This window comes from Heloderma suspectum, chromosome 6 (assembly GCF_057233095.1).
Source record: "Heloderma suspectum isolate Gila_16-S chromosome 6, 16-S_ref, whole genome shotgun sequence".
Classification (NCBI taxonomy): domain Eukaryota; kingdom Metazoa; phylum Chordata; class Lepidosauria; order Squamata; family Helodermatidae; genus Heloderma; species Heloderma suspectum.
In genome coordinates this window covers 107871359-107891095 of record NC_139463.1, presented here as the reverse complement: position 1 = coordinate 107891095, position 19737 = coordinate 107871359, and the positions used below count along the sequence as shown (strand labels likewise).

General features: G+C 48.0%; 1 protein-coding gene across 1 annotated transcript; it reads right to left on the bottom strand.

Moving 5' to 3' along the window:
• Positions 1 to 452: 452 nt before the first annotated feature.
• LOC146342356 (vomeronasal type-2 receptor 26-like) lies at positions 453 to 17002 on the bottom strand. Its single transcript, XM_084807817.1, has 7 exons — positions 16747 to 17002; positions 16099 to 16249; positions 11581 to 11872; positions 8916 to 9770; positions 6522 to 6758; positions 2697 to 2817; positions 453 to 2480 (listed from the first exon to the last, which is right to left on the bottom strand). The coding sequence occupies exons 1-7, from the start codon at positions 17000 to 17002 to the stop codon at positions 1579 to 1581; spliced, it is 2814 nt and encodes a 937-aa protein (XP_084663943.1). The 3' UTR covers positions 453 to 1578.
• Positions 17003 to 19737: the final 2735 nt, after the last annotated feature.

The window sequence follows — 19737 nt, the reverse complement described above, 5'->3', positions numbered from 1 at the left end:
GTGGCTACTAAGGTGAGGGCCTTTGTAGTGGTGGCACCTTGGTTCTGAGATGTTCTCTCCAGACACGCTCCGATACCAAAATTGTGGTCTTTTCAGTGCCAGGTGAAACCCTTTTTATTTTCCCAGGCTTTTTAGCCCTTGAGTTTGAAAAATGGTGTTAGGACATTAATGGCTCCTTGCGCTGCTGTTGGCTTTTATCTTGGTTCCTCTTTGCTTGTGTTCTCTTTTGAAGTTATAGTCTCTATATTGGGATTTACTATGTAATTGAATTTTCTGGTTTTAAATTTTATTTTGTGAAGCGCACAGACAACTTTGGGGAATGGGTGGTATAGAATTGTAATGAATAGGAGAGGGAGTGAAAATGGTCCCTGAAAATAAGAATGATATAGAACGAAAAGAATGAGATAAATAATGGATAACTCAGTCAAAGAAAACGGTATCCGCAATCCTTTGGGAGAATTTATTAAACTTGTTACTCTTCTGGTATATTATGCCAGGGCATCTGGCAAGCGTAGCAAATGGAAACAATACAAAATGTTGGAGAACTTGGAATCAGCAAGGTTTATATATTCATATGCGCTAATCATGTTCTGTTGTGTTACCGTTTTAGAAGATCATATTCTCAGAAATGGCAAAGATTGCACATCAGACTATATATGTTCTATCAGCATTGGCTCTATTGACAATATGAGAAGAACAAAATGCAAAGGTCACATCTAAGACTTAATCCCGTTCTTGTTGATGTCAGCCTGTGGAGACGTACCTAAAAGTTGGGAAAAGTGTAGAATTTCTAACGTTGAAATCTTACTATATGAAGCTGTGGCAAATGAGGGATAGGCGGAAGGCTTACCTCCAAGTCCGGGGGGGAGGTGTCCGCAGGGTTGGGAGGTGATCCGTCCCTCCCCCCTGGAATCCTAGCCGGCCGGCTCTGCTCCACGGTGATTCTGCAGAGCCACTGGCTGGCTCCGGAGCGCCAGCAATACGGCCGCCATTGATTGCCGTATCGCTGGCTAGGCAGATTGACTGTGGATGCAAATGGTGCCCACTACACCGTTGGTGGCCGTAAAGGTCTTAGTTTAAGGTAAATGCAGGTGTAAATGGCATAGTGGATTCTTCTGAATCCGGCCTCACTGAGGTCCGTGGAAGATTTCTCTCCCATCCGTATGGCAAATAGCTATGGCAGGAAAATGGGTGTATCAACTGAACCTAGTAAAAGGCAAAGCGAAAACACCTGACTTGTATAAAATATGGCATGAATTGATTTTATGTACTGATCGGGATCATATGTAGCAATATTTGTCTCAGCCTTCCTTCAGACTATGGAAAAGAGACAAAATACAATTTGTTAAGGTTCTACGCCTTTTGCTGATTCCTCCTGATAGGGGTAACCACCCCCTCAACAGAAATGAGTGGCGTTCGAATACTACCACCAAAAGTCAACAAAAATATCCCCACAATTTCATAGAACACCACTGGGCCAGCAAATATGGGGGGGGGGGCTATTCAGCCCCAATCTAGTGAAACCAGGTAGGGGAAAAAAAAGTCAACGATGATGTCATCCCCCCCCTCCAATTGTGACTATACCTTTTTCCTGACTAATAGCTCTCTGGTGTTCATCTCAGCCCTGAATATAATCACAAAGCATTTGGGGAGGAAGATACAACCCAGTAAGCCAGCAGTAGAGGCCAAGATGGAGAAGACCTCCACAGCCACCATGTATTTCCCCTTGGTGCTCAGGTAGGTTGGCACAAAAGACACCCAAACACTGCAGAAGACCAACATGCTGAAGGTGATCAGCTTGGCTTCATTGAAAGTATCAGGTAACTTCCTGGCAAAGAAAGCCACAGTGAAGCTGATGAGGGCCAAACATCCCATGTAGCTCAAGACAATGTAGAACATGAAGTCTGAGCCTTCATTGCATTGAACTATGATCTCATCAACCTGGGAGTGCATGTCAAGCTCTGGGAAGGGGGGAGAAGTTGCCAGCCACATACCACAGATGCAAGCTTGAATAAGGGAACACCCGATTATCATAGATACAGCAAGTCTCTTCCCCACCCATTTCCTCATCCTGTTTCCAGGCTTTGTGGCCATGAAGGCCAAAACCACAGTGATGGTTTTGGCTAACACACAAGCCACAGCGATGGAGAAGATGATGCCAAACACTGTTTGCCTCAGAAGGCAGGTTGCCTTCCCAGGCCAGCCAATGAATAAGAAGGAGCAGAGAAAGCAGAGCAGCAGCGAGGAGAGCAGGGTACATGTGATGCTCCAGTTGTTGGCTTTGACGATGGGAGTGTTCCAGTGCAGAGTGAAGCTCCCAATCACAACTATTGTGATCAAAGAAAGGAACACAGCTAAGGCTGCCAGAGCTGCTCCCAAAGCCTCATCATAGGATAGGTAGCTAATAACTTTTGGAATACATTGGTCCATGTTCTTGTTCGGATGCTGATCTTCAGGGCACGTCTTACACTGATCGGCATCTGAAAGTAACGAGCAAGAATTTAGCGTTTCCCAAGTACTCAAATGCTTCCCTATATTTTTCTGGAATCTTTCACTGGAAGCCATATAATAAACGCTCTTTCTTCAGCATGATAAAAGTTTCTTCTCTTTGCATTTCCTTTGCCCACCCTTATTCATAGTAAACACACTCATATATTCATCTTCGGAGAAAAGTAATGCTCGAATCCTTCACTTACCCATGTGAGTTGAAATCCTCCCTTGTGGGCACTCAACACAATCATAGCAACACACTTGCTTCCCCTGCTGGACGAACCTGCTCTGTCCTCGGTGGCAGCTCTCGACACAGGTGGAACTGGGCTGCATCTAATGGTAATCACAAGAAAGGACATTTGGGAGGAAAATGAGATCATTTTTCCTCGTTGCTCTAACTCTCAGCTAACCTCTTTTTCTTCGGCTCATCAGAAGACCTTACGCCTTGCATCAGGTGAATGTCCTTGGGCCTATGCCAAGACCCTTGTGAATCAGAAAGGCCCTGCAATGCTCACGGCTCCATCATGAAGGTGGTTCTTGCAGCCTGTGCCACTCACTGCTTGTCCACTCTTTCAAATGGGTGAACAGCAAAGATATTTAATTCCTACTCATTTTCCAGCACTCTCCTTTGGGGTGGTGCTAAAGATTAGACCAACTGGATTCAGTCCCCACTTCAGTCCCCCACAGCAGTCTTCCATAACCTGTGGCCCTCCAGATGTTTTGGCCTACAACTCCCTTCAGCCACAGGCAGTCTAGCCAATGGTCAGCAGTGAGCAGAGCTGAAGGCCGAATCCTTTAGAGGAATCTAGGTTGGGAAAGCATGAGCAAAAGGAAAAGCAGCAGAACTAGAAATAGCAGGTGCTAGTGAATGTAGTTGTGTTGGCCTCTTGAAGTCAAACAAAACTGAAATACTAAGACATTCATTTTTGCTTAAGCTATCAAGGACAGTACTCCCTTTCATCAGATGCATGAAGTGTCACACTTGATTTCCAGGTATTTATATCCTTAGGGACGGTCAGGGTTCTACCCTTGACCTGGACCCCCTGAGCAACTCCTTAAAGATCTGTTGCCTCCTTAAGAGTCCCACCTTCTTCGTTTCCCTTCCCCTTCCCAATAATATTCAACCTGTTCTGGAGGGGGTTGCACGCCCCCTAAAGGATCAGGTTCCTAGTTTGGGGGTGCTCTTGGACCCCAAACTGTCACTTGAGGCACAGGTGAACTCAGTGGCACGGAGCACTTTTTATCAGCTTAGGCTGATTTACCAACTGTGCCCTTATGTGGACAGAGATACAGTAGCTTCTCTCCAATTCTCTGATAACTTCTCGTCTGGATTACTGCATTGTATTGTACATAGGGCTGCCTTTGAAAACGGTCTGACAATTTCATCTTGTCTTAAATAGGGCAGCAAGATTGTTAACAGGGACTGGCCAACGAGATCACATTACACCAGCATTTTTCCAGCTGCACTGGCTGCCAGTCCATTTCCAGGCCTGATTCAAAGTGCTGGTATTCACATTCAAAGCCCTGAATGGCTTGGGGTCAGGGTATTTGAAGGATCACCTCCTCCCATATGTGCATGCCTGGACCCTAAGTTCATCCTCAGAGGTCCTTCTCCATGAGCCACTGCCAAAGGAAGTGAGGTAGGTAGTTACCAGGAAGAAGAAGGCCTTTTCTGCTGTGGCACCCTGCCTGTGGAATGAACTCCCTAGAGAGTTTCATCTGGCACCTACGTTATATTCCTTCTGGCACCAGGTGAAGACCTTTCTTTATTCTCCCAAGCATTTTAGCATTTTAACTTCCTAGTCTTTTAGCTTTGGTGATTTAAATCTGCATTTTAAATCTCTGCATTGCTACTAGGTTTTATTCTGATTTATTCTGTTTGCATTGTTATGTTGCGGTTTTAATGCTTTTATATTTTATATTGTTTTATCCTGTGCTTTTCAGTTTTAATTTTTGTGATCCAACCAGAGAGCTTTGGCTACTGGGAGGTATAGAAATGAAATGAATAAATAAATAAAAATAAGTAAATAATGTGGGATTTAGGCTCTAGACGTGGGGTGATTGACACTCTAGACACAGGGTTTAACCGCAACAGTTTACTAGCAAATGAAAGCAAGCAAATCACATCTCAAGGTATTTATACAACACAGCTGAGTGATACAAAAAACGTTAAAAGAGAATAGAAGTCGAAAATGCAAGTTCCTTTACCCTAGCTGTACTTAGACTTCTCCAGGCTACTCCTTCCTTCTGTGTCTTCCGGCTCTGGTCTCCCAGACTCTGGTCTTACTGGCTCTCTCGCTCTCTTTTTATACCCCCCTCCCTCTAAACCGAAAGTACTGCTTCAAACCTGAATGAATGAAACTTAAGTGGGGAATTGAAACAGAAACTTGAGCGGGGAAATGCAACTACTCTGCTCAGGGATACCCCTTCCCAGCAAAAAACTCCAGGCCTCTAGGCCTGACTTTTTTCTTTTCCTTGCCTCTTTGGGCCACAAACCTTCACAGGGACATAGGAAGCCACCTGATTCTGAGTCAGAACACTGTTCTGTCTTGCCTAGTATTGTCAACACTGAGTAGCGGTAGTCCTCCAGGGCTTCAGGCAGGAGTTTTTCCTAGCCCTACTTGCAGATGAAACGGGGACCAGCATGCCAAGCATGTGCTCTACCAGTGAGCCGCACTCCTTACACATGGCTGAAGTCTCTGCACAGCAGAAAGAGAGAAAGCTAAGCAGTGCAGTCAGGTGGTAATGAAATGCACAATTGCAGCTTGTGAGAACTGCATAATTAGATTAGTCAGTTGGATAGAGTACTGTCTAATAAGAATAAAAAATCAATAGGCAGAAAACAATCCAAATGTCAAAAACTTGAAAGCGGATTTTAAAACAATAGGAAGTAGCCTGATCATACTGGCGTATCATGTACCAGAGTCAAATCTAAACTGCTGAAAGATCGCGCCCGTTTTTGTCACTAGAAATCTCATGAAAATGGTAGTCTAATTTGTCTCCCCGTCTGGAATTTGCCAACAAAGTGAGGAATAGGGATGGGTGAAACTTTAATTTCAGTTTTGATTAAAAAAAAAGAAATGTTCTCAAATTTGCAAATTTCTCTGTATTTGTGGGGAAAAGAACTCATGATTAAAAAAAGAAAACATGAATGTGGGAGAACCCGAAACTGACAGATCCGTCCATCCAGTCCCAGGGGTTTGCGTATTTCGCTCTTAAAAGTCCGGATTGGAATCCCTTTGTATTCAACCATGGTATTGTTACATGGGGTGGCCACCTCTGTGCTATGACAGGCTACTCATCCTTAACGTCGGTGGGCAGACATATCACGGTTATTGGAGTTAAGCAAGAATGCTTCTGATCGGTCATCTGAACCAGCGTGGGGCGATAGACAAAAGGGAACTTGTTTTCTTCTTCTACTCGTTTCTCCTTGCAACTACTCTTTGATGCAGATTGCAAGTCCTGAGCTTTTACTTTCTTCCTTTTTCTTCATTAGTCGTCAGCGTTCCTTTGTCTGAACAGTGCAACCATTATGGCTGCGCTCAACCTTTCCTTGGGAGTCTATTTGTTTTCCCTGGAGCTGTTTACTCCCAGCACTCCCTTGTTGGCTTTTGAAATAGCAGTGTGTGTTTGTTTCTATAGCGCTTGCCTTGCCGCAGTTACATGCTGAACCTACGCAGCTACAATTCACCAGACAAATAACTTTAACTATGGTCTTCTCTATGCTGGGAATCGCTGTACTTGTTCAGATTGGCTGGTGAAGATCGGCAAGAATTTCATTTTGGTTTGAGGAGAATTTTCAAAAACTCACAACGTTCATATTGGGGAGAGAAAGCAGCATGCCTTGTGATCATAAGCTGAGCCGGGGGCTCTGGGGAAATCCATCGAGCCCCAAGAGGCCAGATTTCCCTGCAATGGGCAGCCCTAATCATGTTAGGTGTGCCCGTAGGAAGGTGGTCCATCCAAACCCAGCCAACGATGATGCCAATATCCAGGGTATGTGCGTGGAGTATGGTGGCGGTGGCGCTGACTGTTCCTACCTGACTGAATTTGGGGTTCCAGAGAATGGCACTTCCACTGATGATGAACTCCTTCCCTGCAGGAGCCTGGGGGTCCATCCTGCCAACCCGCATTCTCCGGAAGGATCCATTGGGGAAGGTGACCAAGTTGATGAGATCATATCCCCCTGCCAGGTCCCCATTGTCACTGAAAAATACGTCTTCACCAGCACTATTGTTAAAACGGATGTTTCTTAGAAACCAGTGAAGCTAAACGGAAAGAGAAAACCAAGTCACGGATGGGGTCCAACAGCAAGGAACTGGTTAATGTCACCTCTATGTAGGAGCAGCAGCAGCAGCCAGCAGAGCAAGAACCGTGGCAGCAGGGGAATTCATCGGAGGAGCAGGTGGGAGGTGTTTCCTTCTGGCCAGCGTTGTCTCCCTGCTCCTTCCCGCTGCTGCAGCATCCTGTCTGGCCTTGGGCAGGGCTCATTATTTCTGGCTCTGGAAACAGCTCAGGAGCCGGTTCCCTGGGGAGTGTTTGGCATCCGACCATTGGCTGTCCTCCAGGAAGCCCGGACTTAAGGGAAGCGATGTGGGCGACGGTCCCCCCAAAGGGGGTGCCCCCAAAGGGTGAGGGCCCCTCCCTTGGTTTTTCTCTCTTCTCTCTGTGTTTCCCTTCTTTCTCTTCTCCATGTGGGGAGTGAGGGGGAATTTCTGGGGTTTTCTGGAGTCCGGAGGGAGGTGGCCTTTGAATGTGTTTTTCCAGTTAGGCTCTTTATTATTTTTATGGGTGAGAGGGAAGTGAATGTATACCCCAGGGTGAGAGCCTGCTGGTACTGAATTGTGCCCCCCCGCCCCCCGGTGAGAGATGGGAGGGGAGTGTTCCGTGTACATTCCACGTGAGAGATGGGATGTGGGGCTTGGCTGTGTTTTATTCTGCTGAATGTTGCTGAGTTTGATGTGTTTTCTGAGACAAAGTCAGCATTATGTGTATGAGGGAGGCAATAACAATGGTGCGTGGGGGGGCATGGGAAGACATGGTGCTGGCAGAGCAGAAACTCATAGGAGAAGGGAGGGCAGGTATTTTACACCTATCCAGCCTTCTGGTTGCCCTGTCAGCCCAGGTAACTTGGGGAGTGGGCAAGCCACCCACAGAATCTTTGCCTGCTCCTTTGCGATGCCAGGTCAGTCTGGAATAAGATCGCAACCATCCATGATCTAATCTTGGATGAAAAGGCTGACCTGGTATGCATTACGGAGACTTGGCTGGGGGAGATAAGTGGGCCTGTGTGGATGCAGCTTCTCCCGGTCAGGTACTCCGTGGTAGAGCAGGTAAGGAGAAGAGGACGGGGAGGCAGCGTAGCAGTGGTCTGCAAAGATAGCATTCCCCTGAGCAGACTCACTGTGAAGGAACTGGCTCACATCTAGTGTGTATACCTCGGCCTCGGGACTAGGGACAGACTGGGGATTCTGTTAGTGTACGGGCCACTCGGCTATCTCTGCTACCTAACAGAGTCCTCATTGTGAAGGGTCCCAAATTAGGTATGGAGGTATGTGAACCAGTTCTGGATGGGGTTGCACTCCCCCTGAAGGAGCAAGTTCATAGCTTGGCGTGCTTCTTGACCCAACCCTCCTGCTGGCACCCCAGCTGGAGGCAATGGTGAGAAATGCCTGTTATCAACTTCGGCTGATATGCCCACTACGCCCATTCCTGGAACATGTGGACCTGGTAACGGTGGTGCACGCGCTGGTAACCTCTAGGCTTGATTTCTGCAATGCGCCGCACTTGCGGCTGCCTTTGTATTTAGTTTGGAAACTCCAACAGGTGCAAAACATGGCAGCCATGTTGGTCTCCGGGACATCCTGTTGGGACCATATTACACTGGCTTTAAAATCTGTACGCTGGCTGCCAACTTGTTTCCGAGCAAAATACAAAGTGCTGGTTCTTACCTTTAGAGCCCCACTTGGGCTAGGTCCAAGGCTGGGACCATATTACACCGGCTTTAAAAACTGAAGCTGAAGCTCAAATATTTTGGCCACCTAATGCAAAGAGAAAGCTCATTGGGAAAGACCCTGGTGCTGGGAGAGATTGACGGCAAAAGGAGAAGAGGACCGCAGAAGATGAGATGGCTAGATGGCATCACCGATGCAATGAATATGAACTTGAGCACACTCCAGGAGAGAGCAGAGGACAGGAAGGCCTGGCGTGCAATGGTCCATGGGCTCACGAAGAGTCGGACACAACTTAACGACTGAACAACAACAATTCTTTTTCAGTCATGGTGTAAGAAATTAAGTCTGCCAACATGGTTTTCCCTTTTCTACTGTTGATTTATCTATGATTTTGCTTTTCCTGTATTACGAGTTAATTTTGGTATGACATATTATAATGTTTTGCAATTTCAGTCCTGGAGCTGCAATTACCTGCCATGGCTGAAGTTTCTGGAGATCCCATGTTCTTCCATCTCCCGTTGTTTTGTACTTGTCCCTTGATGAATCCATGGCATGGAGAGCATGTGCTACAGCATAGACAGCATTGTAGATATTGTAGCTCTGGCCAGACATCCCTGTTTCAAACACAGATCCAGGGAGGCTCCCCAGCTTCTCCTTCCCAGTGCAGTTTCTCTTGTTTGTGACATAAAGGTTATACATAGGGAAGGAACAGAGAAATGCACTGGCCCAGAATTGATGGATGAAATAAAAAGTGGACTGGAAAGGACTAATCCTCTCCACAAAATCTTGAAATCCTAGCACCACGTTTGTATGGAGGGTGAAGGACAAGGTGCCATTGAAAGATTTAGTGGTGAATTTACTCCCAGGTGCTAAAGCGGTGAAATCCCATTCAGCTGTTGTGATCCATACCCTCTCTATAGGATACATGTGAACAATTTCAATGGAGTATAAAACCAGCCGTAACGCCTCCAGAGACTGACCATCTCCATACACAAGAATCACGTTGATTTCACTCAGTTTGAGAGTTGATTGAATTGGTCCCAATTTTTTTTGAAGTATTTTACGGGGTAAAAATGTTGTTACTGTTGGGATCACGTGCATCCAAGCAATGCAAAGATTGTTCTCCAAGAGCCTTGGTCTCAGCGTTCGGAGGAAGGTTTCTCCACTGTCATCCTCTGAAACAATGAGGCTGATCCAGTTCCATCTAAAATGTTTGAGTAGTTGAACAATCCCAGCATACTGAAGATCTTCATTTGGGACCATCCGGTAGAAAGAGGGGAATTGAGTTTTGTCCCTTAGTGCTGGATCAAAGGCGCCATAGCTGAGCTAATGGGAATGACACAATACCTTCAGGATGGAGAAAACCATTACTTTGTTCTTGTTTGGATGGAGTCATTTTTGGACATCTGGCAACATCTTGATCTCATTCAATATATACTCTCATCACAAACTTTGTGCTCCCTTGCAGTACAATTGTAGGTTTCCTAGCAACCACATCTAGTATTATCAGAACTGGGAGCAGATTCTAAGCAGGATGTGGAAGGAACTAGAATTCTCATGGTTCACAACACTGTCATGCAGCAACCACAGCTTGGAATCTTCTTGTTGTGAGTTTTTATCCTGGTACCCACATAGATCCCGTAATGGCAGTGCAGTCATTAAGAGAGCAAACCCATGCCCCATAGACAGCATCTAGGGTATGTTTGGTTTCTGGGCTCTGAGGTTGGAAAGCGGCTCTGACCTTGGAACCCAGAAACCCTTGTAGCCAGAGCAGTCCTGGCTATGTCTCCACACTCAGAAATGGAGTGCAGAGATGGGGAAAGGGGGCGGCCCCAGGGGGTGGGCAGGGGATGGCACCAAGAATGCATCACAGCTTCCTATACATGCTCCAGCCTCCTAGGCGCTGTGGCGAGATGAGCAAAATCACCCATCTAGCCAAAGTGCAGGGTGGCTGGAACACAGAGGCGAGGATTGCCTCTGTGCTGCGGTTAGGGATGGACGAAAGTCCCTTAGCTGTTCTTGAAGCTTGCTTCGCGGTGGGGGGGAGGCGCTTCGGTTCTCCCCCCGAAGTCAAGGCAAGGGGGGGGAGGTGCCCCGCCCCACCTCGGCCGGCCGAAATTCAGGCTGGGGGGGGAGGCGCCCCATCCCTCGCCGGCAAAATTCAGGCCGGGTAGAAGCGCCCCGTCTACCCGGCCGTGAAAAAAAAAGTAACACCCCCCCCACACATACACACCCGTGATAGGCTACGTAAAGATTTACGTAGCCTATCATGGCTAGATTTCCAAAGTCAGCCGTGATAGGCTATGTAAATCGTCACGTAGCCTATAATGGGTGACTTTGAAAAAAAAAAAAGCGCGTACGCAAATGGTGGCTCCCATGGGGACCGCCATTTGCGTTCCTTATTTTGACACGTCTAGTCTGCATAAATATTTACGTAGACTACGGCGAAAATAAGGGCAACGCAAATAGCGTTCCCTTATTTTCGCCGTAGTCTACGTAAATCTTTACGTAGACTAGACGTGCCAAAATAAGGAACGCAAATGGCGGCGCCCATGGGCCGCCGCCATTTGCGTACGCGTTTTTTTTTTTCAAAGTCACCCGTGATAGGCTACGTGACGATTTACGTAGCCTATCACGGCTGACTTTGGAAATCTAGCCGTAATAGGCTACGTAAATCGTTACGTAGCTTATCACGGGGGTGTTTTTTTTTTTTTGCAGTGGCAGCAGTGGCAGCCGGTAGGGAGACCGGCCGCCACCCCCACCCCAGCTGAACCGCCACCAAACCGCCGCCGGGACCCGCCGCCGAGAGGGACATTTGGCCACGGTAAGTCCCATCCCGGGGGGGGGGGATGGGGGGCTGGCGGAGAATTTCCCCACCAATTTGGGGGTGCCAAATGCGTTGGCATTCGGCCTCCCGCAGATTCAGGGAGAAATTCTCCGCCATCCCTAGCTGCGGTCGCTGTGCGTTATGGTGCTTGGTAGGCTCCGACTTCGGAGTCTATCCACATTCGGAGTCTATCCACATAGCATTGTGGCCTAAATAACTTCCTGGGCTGGTCAGAGACCTTTGCCATTCCAGTTGTGATTCATGGAGGAATTCGTCATGGGCGGCATCTATCTGACCCTGAACACGTACCTGTGCTATCTTGTAGGTATTTAAGAAGTTGGCCATCTGGATGGAGTTTTGGGAGGTGAGCCCTCCAATGACAGCCATTAATTTCTCTTTCAGTCCACATATATAATTGGTGGGATTCCCATGATCTGTGAAGAGGAGCTGGAGTGTGTTTGAAGAGGCTCTTATTGAATTAAAAGCATTCTCATAAACCTTGGAAACCAGTGTGGTATTTGGTAACAAGTCTGCATTTTTATTGACCTCACGAATGGCAAACATGAAGGCAAGGACATACTGGTAGTTTTTTGGGAGCAGGCTGCAATGAGATGGTTATATAGTATTAAATCATGTATGTTACAGCTTGCATTATGATTTGCTCATGCAACTAAATGGGCAGTTGTTTTAAAATTTATGCACTGTTTCCGACCACAAAAAGCAATGTCTCAATATGACTTGCTCAATATAAGACGGGAAAAAACCCCAATCAGTATAACGCATAACCAGCAAAACAATGCAAAACAAATAGACCGCATACAAACGTAATCTCAAAACAGTATAATATGAAATGTCTTCACTGACCATGCAGAACTCTCACTCCCACCCCCAGCCTAGAATGAACACTGCACAAGCAGCCCACAAGAACTGGACCACAGACAATGCTGAATTCCTTGGGGAAATCAGAACGTTTTGCCTGGTGCCGAAAAGATGACAGTGTCTTCACCAGGTGAGCTTCCTGAGGAGAGTGTTCCATGAATGAGGTGCTCTCATGGAGAAGCCTCCTAACTGAAATGCCTCCCCCACAGCAGCTTTTCTCGCAAGGACACGCAGAGAAGGGTGTCTGAAGCAAAGTTCAGGGCCGAGGTTGGTTCAAATGCAGAGAGGAGTTCCTTGAGGAATTGGGGTTCGGAGCTATGTAGGGCTTTCCAGCGCTTTGAATTTGGCCCAGCAACTAGTTGGCAAGCAGTGAAGTTGAACCAGAATTGGACTTGGATGTTCACATTGCCTAGTCCCAGTCAATGACTTTGCCTCCAAATTATACACTTGCTGCAGTTTCCATACCACATTCCTTCCAAGCCAGCCCAACATACAACACACTGGAGTACTTTAACGGAGAAGTTAGCAGAGCACAGGACACTGATATGAGTAGGGTTCCGCTGGGGGGGGGGAGGCGCTCCGTCCCTCCCCCTGGAAACCTGGCCGGCCGGCTCCGTTCCGCAGGGATTCCGTGGAGCCGCCGGCCGGCTCCACCAGCAGCCAGACATCCAGCCGTTGGCTAGCAGGGATGCAATTGGCAGTGGCTGTAGGGATGGATGAAAGTCACTTACCTGATCCTGAAGCTTGCTTCGCGGTGGGGGGGAGGCGCTCCGTCCCTCCCCCTGAAATTCTGGCCGGGGGGGAGGCGCCACGTCCCTCCCCGCCGAAATTCTGGCCGGGGGGGAGCGCCCCACCTCTCCGGCCGTGAAACCTCTTCTCCTGCTGGGACGCAAATGGCGGCGGCCATAGCCGCCGCCGTTTGCGTCCCTGGCCTGCAGTCAGCCGCGATAGGCTACGTAAATGTTTACGTAGCGTATCACGGTTGACTTTGAAAAAAAAAAGCACGCATACGCAAATGGCGGCGCCCATGGGTGCCACCATTTGTGTTCCTTATTTTGGCACGGGTAGTCTACGTAAACATTTACGTAGACTACGGCAAAAATAAGGGCAACGCAAATAGCAAATAGCGTTGCCCTTATTTTCGCCGTAGTCTACGTAAATGTTTACTTAGACTACCCATGCCAAAATAAGGAATGCAAATGTTGGCACCCATGGGCGCTGCCATTAGCGTATGCACTTTCCCCCCCCCGCAAACTCAGCCGTGATAGGCTACGTAAACTTTTACGTAGCCTATCACGGTGTTTTTTGAAAATCTACCTGTGATAGGCTACGTAAATCTTTATGTAGCCTATCACGTTTGTTGTTTTGTTTTTTGTTTTACTTGGAAATGGCGGTGGCGGCAGCTGGTCGGAAGACCAGCCGCCGCCGCACCGCCGCCAGGAGCCGCCGCCGCCAGGGACATTCGCTCAAGGTAGGTTCCATCCCGGGGGGGGGGTGGCAGATCGTTTCTCCACCAATTTCGGGGGGCCGAAAGCGTTGGCATTCAGCCTCCTGGAGATTCGTGGAGGAATTCTCTGACATCCCTAGCTGTAGCCTCCGCTGTTTGCATCCCTGTAGTCAGCCATGATAGGCTACGTAAAGACTGGGTAAAAAAAAAAAAATGGCTGGGTAAAAAAACACACAAACGCGTACGCAAATGGCAGCAGCTACGGCCGCTGCCCTTTGTGTTCCTTATTTTTGGCCGTCTTAGTCTAAGTAAATATTTGCATACGCCATTTGCGTACGCGTTTCTTTTTTAGTCAGACGTGATAGGCTACGGAAGTCTGTACATAGCCTATCACGTCTTGTAAAAAAAACAAAAAAAACAACAAGATTGCAAATGGCGGCGGCAGCAGCCGGTTGGAAGACCAGCCGCTGGAGCCGCCGGAGCCACCGGAGCCGCCGGAGCCGCCGGAGCCGCCGGAGCCGCCGGAGCCGCCGGAGCCGCCGCCACCCAGAAAATCCGCCCCAGGTAAGTCTTGTCCTGGGGGGATCTGCGGGGGGGGGCAGGGGGGTGGCAGGCCGTTCCGCCACAGGTTTCGGGGGGCTGAATGATCCATGGTGGAATTCTCTGCCATCCCTAGATATGAGGCTATCCACACCCAGATCAGGTTGCAGCTGGTCTAACTGCAAAAGGTGGTAGAAGGCACTCCATGCCATGGTGACCCCTGAGACTCCTGTCAGAAGGTTGAAACCAGGAGCAGCTCCAAGCTGCACATGCACTCCTACAGGTAGAGTGGAGCTCCATCCAGTACCAGCTGCATCCCCCCCCCCTCCAGACAGTGGAATCACCCACCAACAGACGTCCGGGCTTGTCTCAGTTTATTGGCCCTCATCCAGTCCATTACCAAGGTGAGGCACCAGGTGAACAAGTCCTGCCCATGTTGAAAAGATCCAGAGTTGGGTGTTATGAGCAAACTGGTGACAACGGACTCAAAAGCTCTATAGGACCCCACTATTTTTCATGTCGGTGTTAAACAGCATGTGAAAGACATACATTCAAGCCCTGCTGAACCCTGAACACATGAGGCTGAGCAATGCCCCTCAAGCAGACCCCTCAGAAATGAGTGACCATGTAGGAGTGGAACCACCACAAAGCAATGCCCACAACTCTGACAGCAGCTACAGAAGGACACCATGGTCAATGGAATCAAATGCCCCCCAAGAGATCAAGGAGAATCAACAAAGACCCTCTCCTTTTCTCTCTCTCCCAACACAAGATGCTGTAAAAAGTATAGAAAAACATTACTCAAACTAATGATACATGCAGATTGTCTCCTAAGATAACACAAGTAGATTATGTAGCTATCGGGGTGAAAGAGAACCCGGCATCTTTCTGTCCTGCCTCTATGCTGAGCATGTCCTGTTGCTGTTGACTCCCGCATCTTTCCATCTCACCCTTTTGACTTCATCTCACCATCTTCATGCCCATCTCTGCCTCTCCCACTCCCTCCCTTCTATCCAGAATCAGAGAGAGCAAAAAATAAAAGAAAGATAATTAAAAAATCAAAAGAAACAGGTATCCAAAACTGCATCTCTATGGCAGGATAAGCATCCTCATCTGTTGAATTTCCGCCTGCCAGAGACCTGTTACATGCAATTATAGTGTGTAGCTTGCCTCCCTGCCTAAGGAACTGAATTAGTGGGGCGGGGTGGGGTTAAAAAATGATATTGGCTATTTCATAGATCAGGATTAAGTCAGAAAATAATAGGGACACATCAATGAAATGGATGCCTTAAAATAATAAAATATAGTGGTTGACTTTACTTTCTTTTGGAATTCTCCCCATTTGCATTTTGCCACTGATGAATTAAAGTACTAAAAAGAATTGAAATAATGCATCTTGGTTTTCCTCTGATGGTTTGAATGTGTGTGTGTGTGGAAGGTGGGTTGGGTTTTCCTTTTCCTTTTGTTACACACATCAACCTTTGTGTGTATTGACAGCTATATCTTGAAGACAACAGTGCTCCACAGAACAGAAAAAAAGCACGTGGATCACTTTTGAAGGGCACTTGTGAGATGAATATTCTCCCTGTGCCTCCAAGCCAACTGAAAATCATTTTCAGGAATTGAGAGCTGGGGAGATTTAATCATGAACATGATCTTGACCTGCTGTTGCCTCTGTTTCTACAGGGTAGAGTGGAAGAATATTAGGCTCAATGAACACCCATCCGGACTTTCAGAAGAATGGAAGCTTGAAGAAAGAGACAAGCTGGTGCTTAAAATTAGTACTTTCATGAGAGAGAGAGAGAGAGAGAGAGAGAACTACTTACTAAGCATTAATTGCAGGGGAATATTCTGAGAATTCTGTAAATTTCTGGATAGCGAAGTTAGCAAGTGTCACGGACACAAACTGGCCAATGATTATCTCATCTGAAGGACTATATGAATGGGATTGAAATGCTGACCTCAAGCTACATATGGAAGAGTTCAAATTCTTGCTGGAAGAATAATTCAGCAGCAGCAACAGCAAAATTAGATGAAAGGCTGACAGATCTGGAGAAAGCCTCAGCCAGACCCCTTCATGATCATGAACGGCCATGATCAACAGCATCAGTCCTGGCAGAAGATACAGAAAAGCTTCAACGGACAGAGCTGCGCCTGCCTCAAGTTAAGCTCCCCGATGCAGAGGGCCCTGTCGTTTGGACAGGGGTCTTTATAGCCTGAGTGTAGCATGTAACAGTACAAATGGGCTGTTTGAGGTATTGATGTCTCACATGGAGGCCTCTGAGTTCCCATGGGGATTCCAGGAGCTGCAGTGCAAAGCTCTGTCATTTAAAAAAATTACAGGGAAGATCCTCTCTTGTGAAAATCCTCAAGAATCAGCACAAGAAAACAAAAATAAGTTTGCCACATCCCTCCAGGGCATGCCCTGCTTAGATATATGCAAAACTATATTTGTGTAACCCCACTTTGCCCCCAGCATCCCGGGGACCTGGGCTCATGCAGTCATAGGATGGGTGAGGGAGAAGAATGCCTACCCCAAATTAGCAACTGCTGTCACAGGCATCTCTACAGTGTCTCCCTAAAAGCAGCCTAAGGATCCATTCCATGACCACTTCTCTTCAGCTGTTTTGGGTATGTTTGGATTATCTGATGCAGATGCTGCAGCCCGAGGCCAGTGGTACTAAAGGATGCAGCTAGCAACCAATTTCTCCAATATCCTGGCAAGACAGAAGCCCCGTTGGTTAGTGGTTCCCGGGTCTGGCTGATATGCTCATTGCTGTTCTGGATGGGGAATTGCTGTTCTGGATGGGGTCGCACTCCTTCTGAAAGATCGGGTTCGTCGTCTGGGGGTACTCCTACATCCATCACTGTTGCTGGAGGCCCAAGTGGCCATGTCTGCTCGGAGTGCCTTCCACCAGCTTCAGCTGGTTTGCCAACTACAGCCTCTCCCGGACAGGGTTAGTTTTGCCACGGTGAACCAGGCACTAGTAACCTCAAGACTGGATTACTGCAATGCGCTCTATCTGGGGCTGCCCTTAAGGCTCCTCTGGAAGCTGGAGTTGGTGCTGAATGCAGCAGCTCAGCCGTCATTGGGAGTTACCCCTTTTCAGCATGCAGCTCCTTTGCAGAGGAAACTGTACTGGCTGCCTATTTGCTACCAGGCCAGGTTTCAGGTTTTGGAACTAGTGTGCAAAGCCCTAAACAACTTGGGCCCAGGATACCTGAGAGAGCGCCTCCTTCCTTACCAATTGACCCAATCACTGAGGTCATCAGAGGGCATGCTCCTGGTGGTTCCACATGGACCTATGGCCAGATTGGAGTCCAGCCAGAGAAGAGCCTTGGGTGTGGCAGCTCCTGGCCTATGGAACTCCCTGCCTCTGGAGGTCAGGCAGGTGCCAACACTGGGCTGTTTCCGGCGCCTGCTGAAAACAGCTCTTTTCCAGGAAACCTGCCTTGGTTAACCAGCCTCAGGTTTTTTGGCACGCCTGTTGTTTAAAGAATAATAGTAATCTCGTGCTTCTTCTTTTTATGTTTTGTTCATGTTATCTCCTGTTGTTCCTTGCTCTGTTAGATATGGAGTGGTATACGAACGGGTGTGTGTGTGTGTGTGTGTGTGTGTAGGAGATATTTGAATGATATTGTGGAGGAGGTTGCCATTTTAAAAATGGTGACTCCCTGCAAGAATAGTCGCTGTGCGTCCAGGCCTCAGGAGGCAGCAGCAGTGGCGTGGCGGCAGAGGTGGCAGAGGCGCAGCGGCAGAGGCAGTGGTGGTGTGGTGGCAGATGCGGTGGCAGAGGTGGGTGGTGGTGCGGCGGCAGAGGCAGCGGCGGTGTGGTGGCAGCGAGGAGAAGGAGGCTCAGGTAAGGACCTAGAGGTGCGGGGGGGCTGGGCTGGGAGTTGAAGCGCACCCAGCCCCTGACCCACTCTGGGCCGCTTTGTGCCCCCTCTGCTTCACCTCGGGAGGGGCGCAAAGTGGCCCGAAGCGGGCCCGCTTCGACTCGGGATTTGGGCCTCAGGCCGAAGCGGTGCACAGCCCTATCATTCGGCCCCTACACATGAAGCATGGCCTTATCAATACATCCCCCAACCAAAATAAAGAAGCAACCGTCAGAATCAATAACCACAGTCACTTACGAATTAAAAGAGCAACTCTTTTCAGGGAGCAATCCTATGGCCACTAGGATTTTTCAGTTTCTTCTGGGAGCTGCGGTCCTGGAAACCGTGCTCCCTGTCCCATTCTCCTCATAGCTGGAGATTTCTCTCCACATTGGCTACACCTCCACACTCGGATATGGAGCACAGAGACGGAGGAAAACGGGGCGGGGGGTTGTCTCAGGGGCGAAAGCAGAAGCACAGGTTTGGAGGTGATACTCATGTGGGAAGTTCATAGCTAACAGAGCCCTGTTGCTGCTCTCTTTCCTGTCCCCCCCCCCCCCACTTCAGGTCCAAAATAGGACAGAGATTGCTAACAGGGACTGGCCGATATGATCATATTATGCCAATGCTTTATGATCCACAATGGCTGCAGTCCTTTTTCTGCCTCAGTTCAAAGTGTAGCATTAACCTACAAAAACCCTAAACGGATTAGTGCCAGGTAACCTGAAAGACTGTCTCCTCCCAGATATACCTGCCCCGATCACCCTCAGAGGCCTTTTCTACATGCCCCTGCCAAATAAGGTGAGACAGGAGAGGGCATTTTCAGTGGTTGGTGACATCTTGGTTGTGCAATGTCCCCTGCCAGAGAACCTTGCCTGGCACCTGAATTGTGGTCTTTTCAGTGCCAGATGACTAACTTTTGATTTTCCCAGCCTCTTTTGGCCTTGAATTTTAAAAACAGTGTTGGTGCATTTTTAGATCTCTGCGCTGCTGCTAGCTTTTATCTTGGTTCCTACTTTGGTTCTATTCCATTTTAAAGTTACGGCTTTTATATTATGTTTTACGGTGTTATTTTATGCTATGATTTTATGCAAATTTTGTTTTGTGAAGTACACAGAGAGCTTTGGCTAATGGGTGGTATGGAAATGTAATAAATCAATATTAAAATTATTTATTTATTCATTTATTTGATTTCTATACCGCGCAGAATCCGAGCTGTCTGGGCAGTTCAGACAAATTAAAACCGCAGAGTGCAGCATAAAGCAATGTAAAATCTGAAAGCTCAAAACTGCAATATAACAATACAATCAGAATAAAACCTAGCAACAGTGCAGAGATTTAAAATACAGATTTTAAACGCCAGAGCTAAAAGACTAGCAAGCTAAAATGCTAAAATACTGGGAGAATAAAAAAGTCTCCACCTGGTGCCAGAAGGAGTACAACATAGGCGCCAGGCAAACCTCTCTAGGCAGCTTATTCCACAGGCGGGGTGCCACAGCAGAAAAGGCCCTCTTCCTGGTAGCCAGCTGCATCACTTCCTTTGGCGGGGGCTCCCAGAGAGGAACCCCTGAGGATGATCTTAGGCTCTGGGCAGGCATATATGCGAAGAGGCAATCCTTCAGATAACCTGGCCCCCAGCCATTTAGGGCTTTGACTGTTAATACCAGCACTTTGAATTGGGCTCAGAAATGAACCGGCAGCCAGTGCAGCTTGAAAAGTACTTC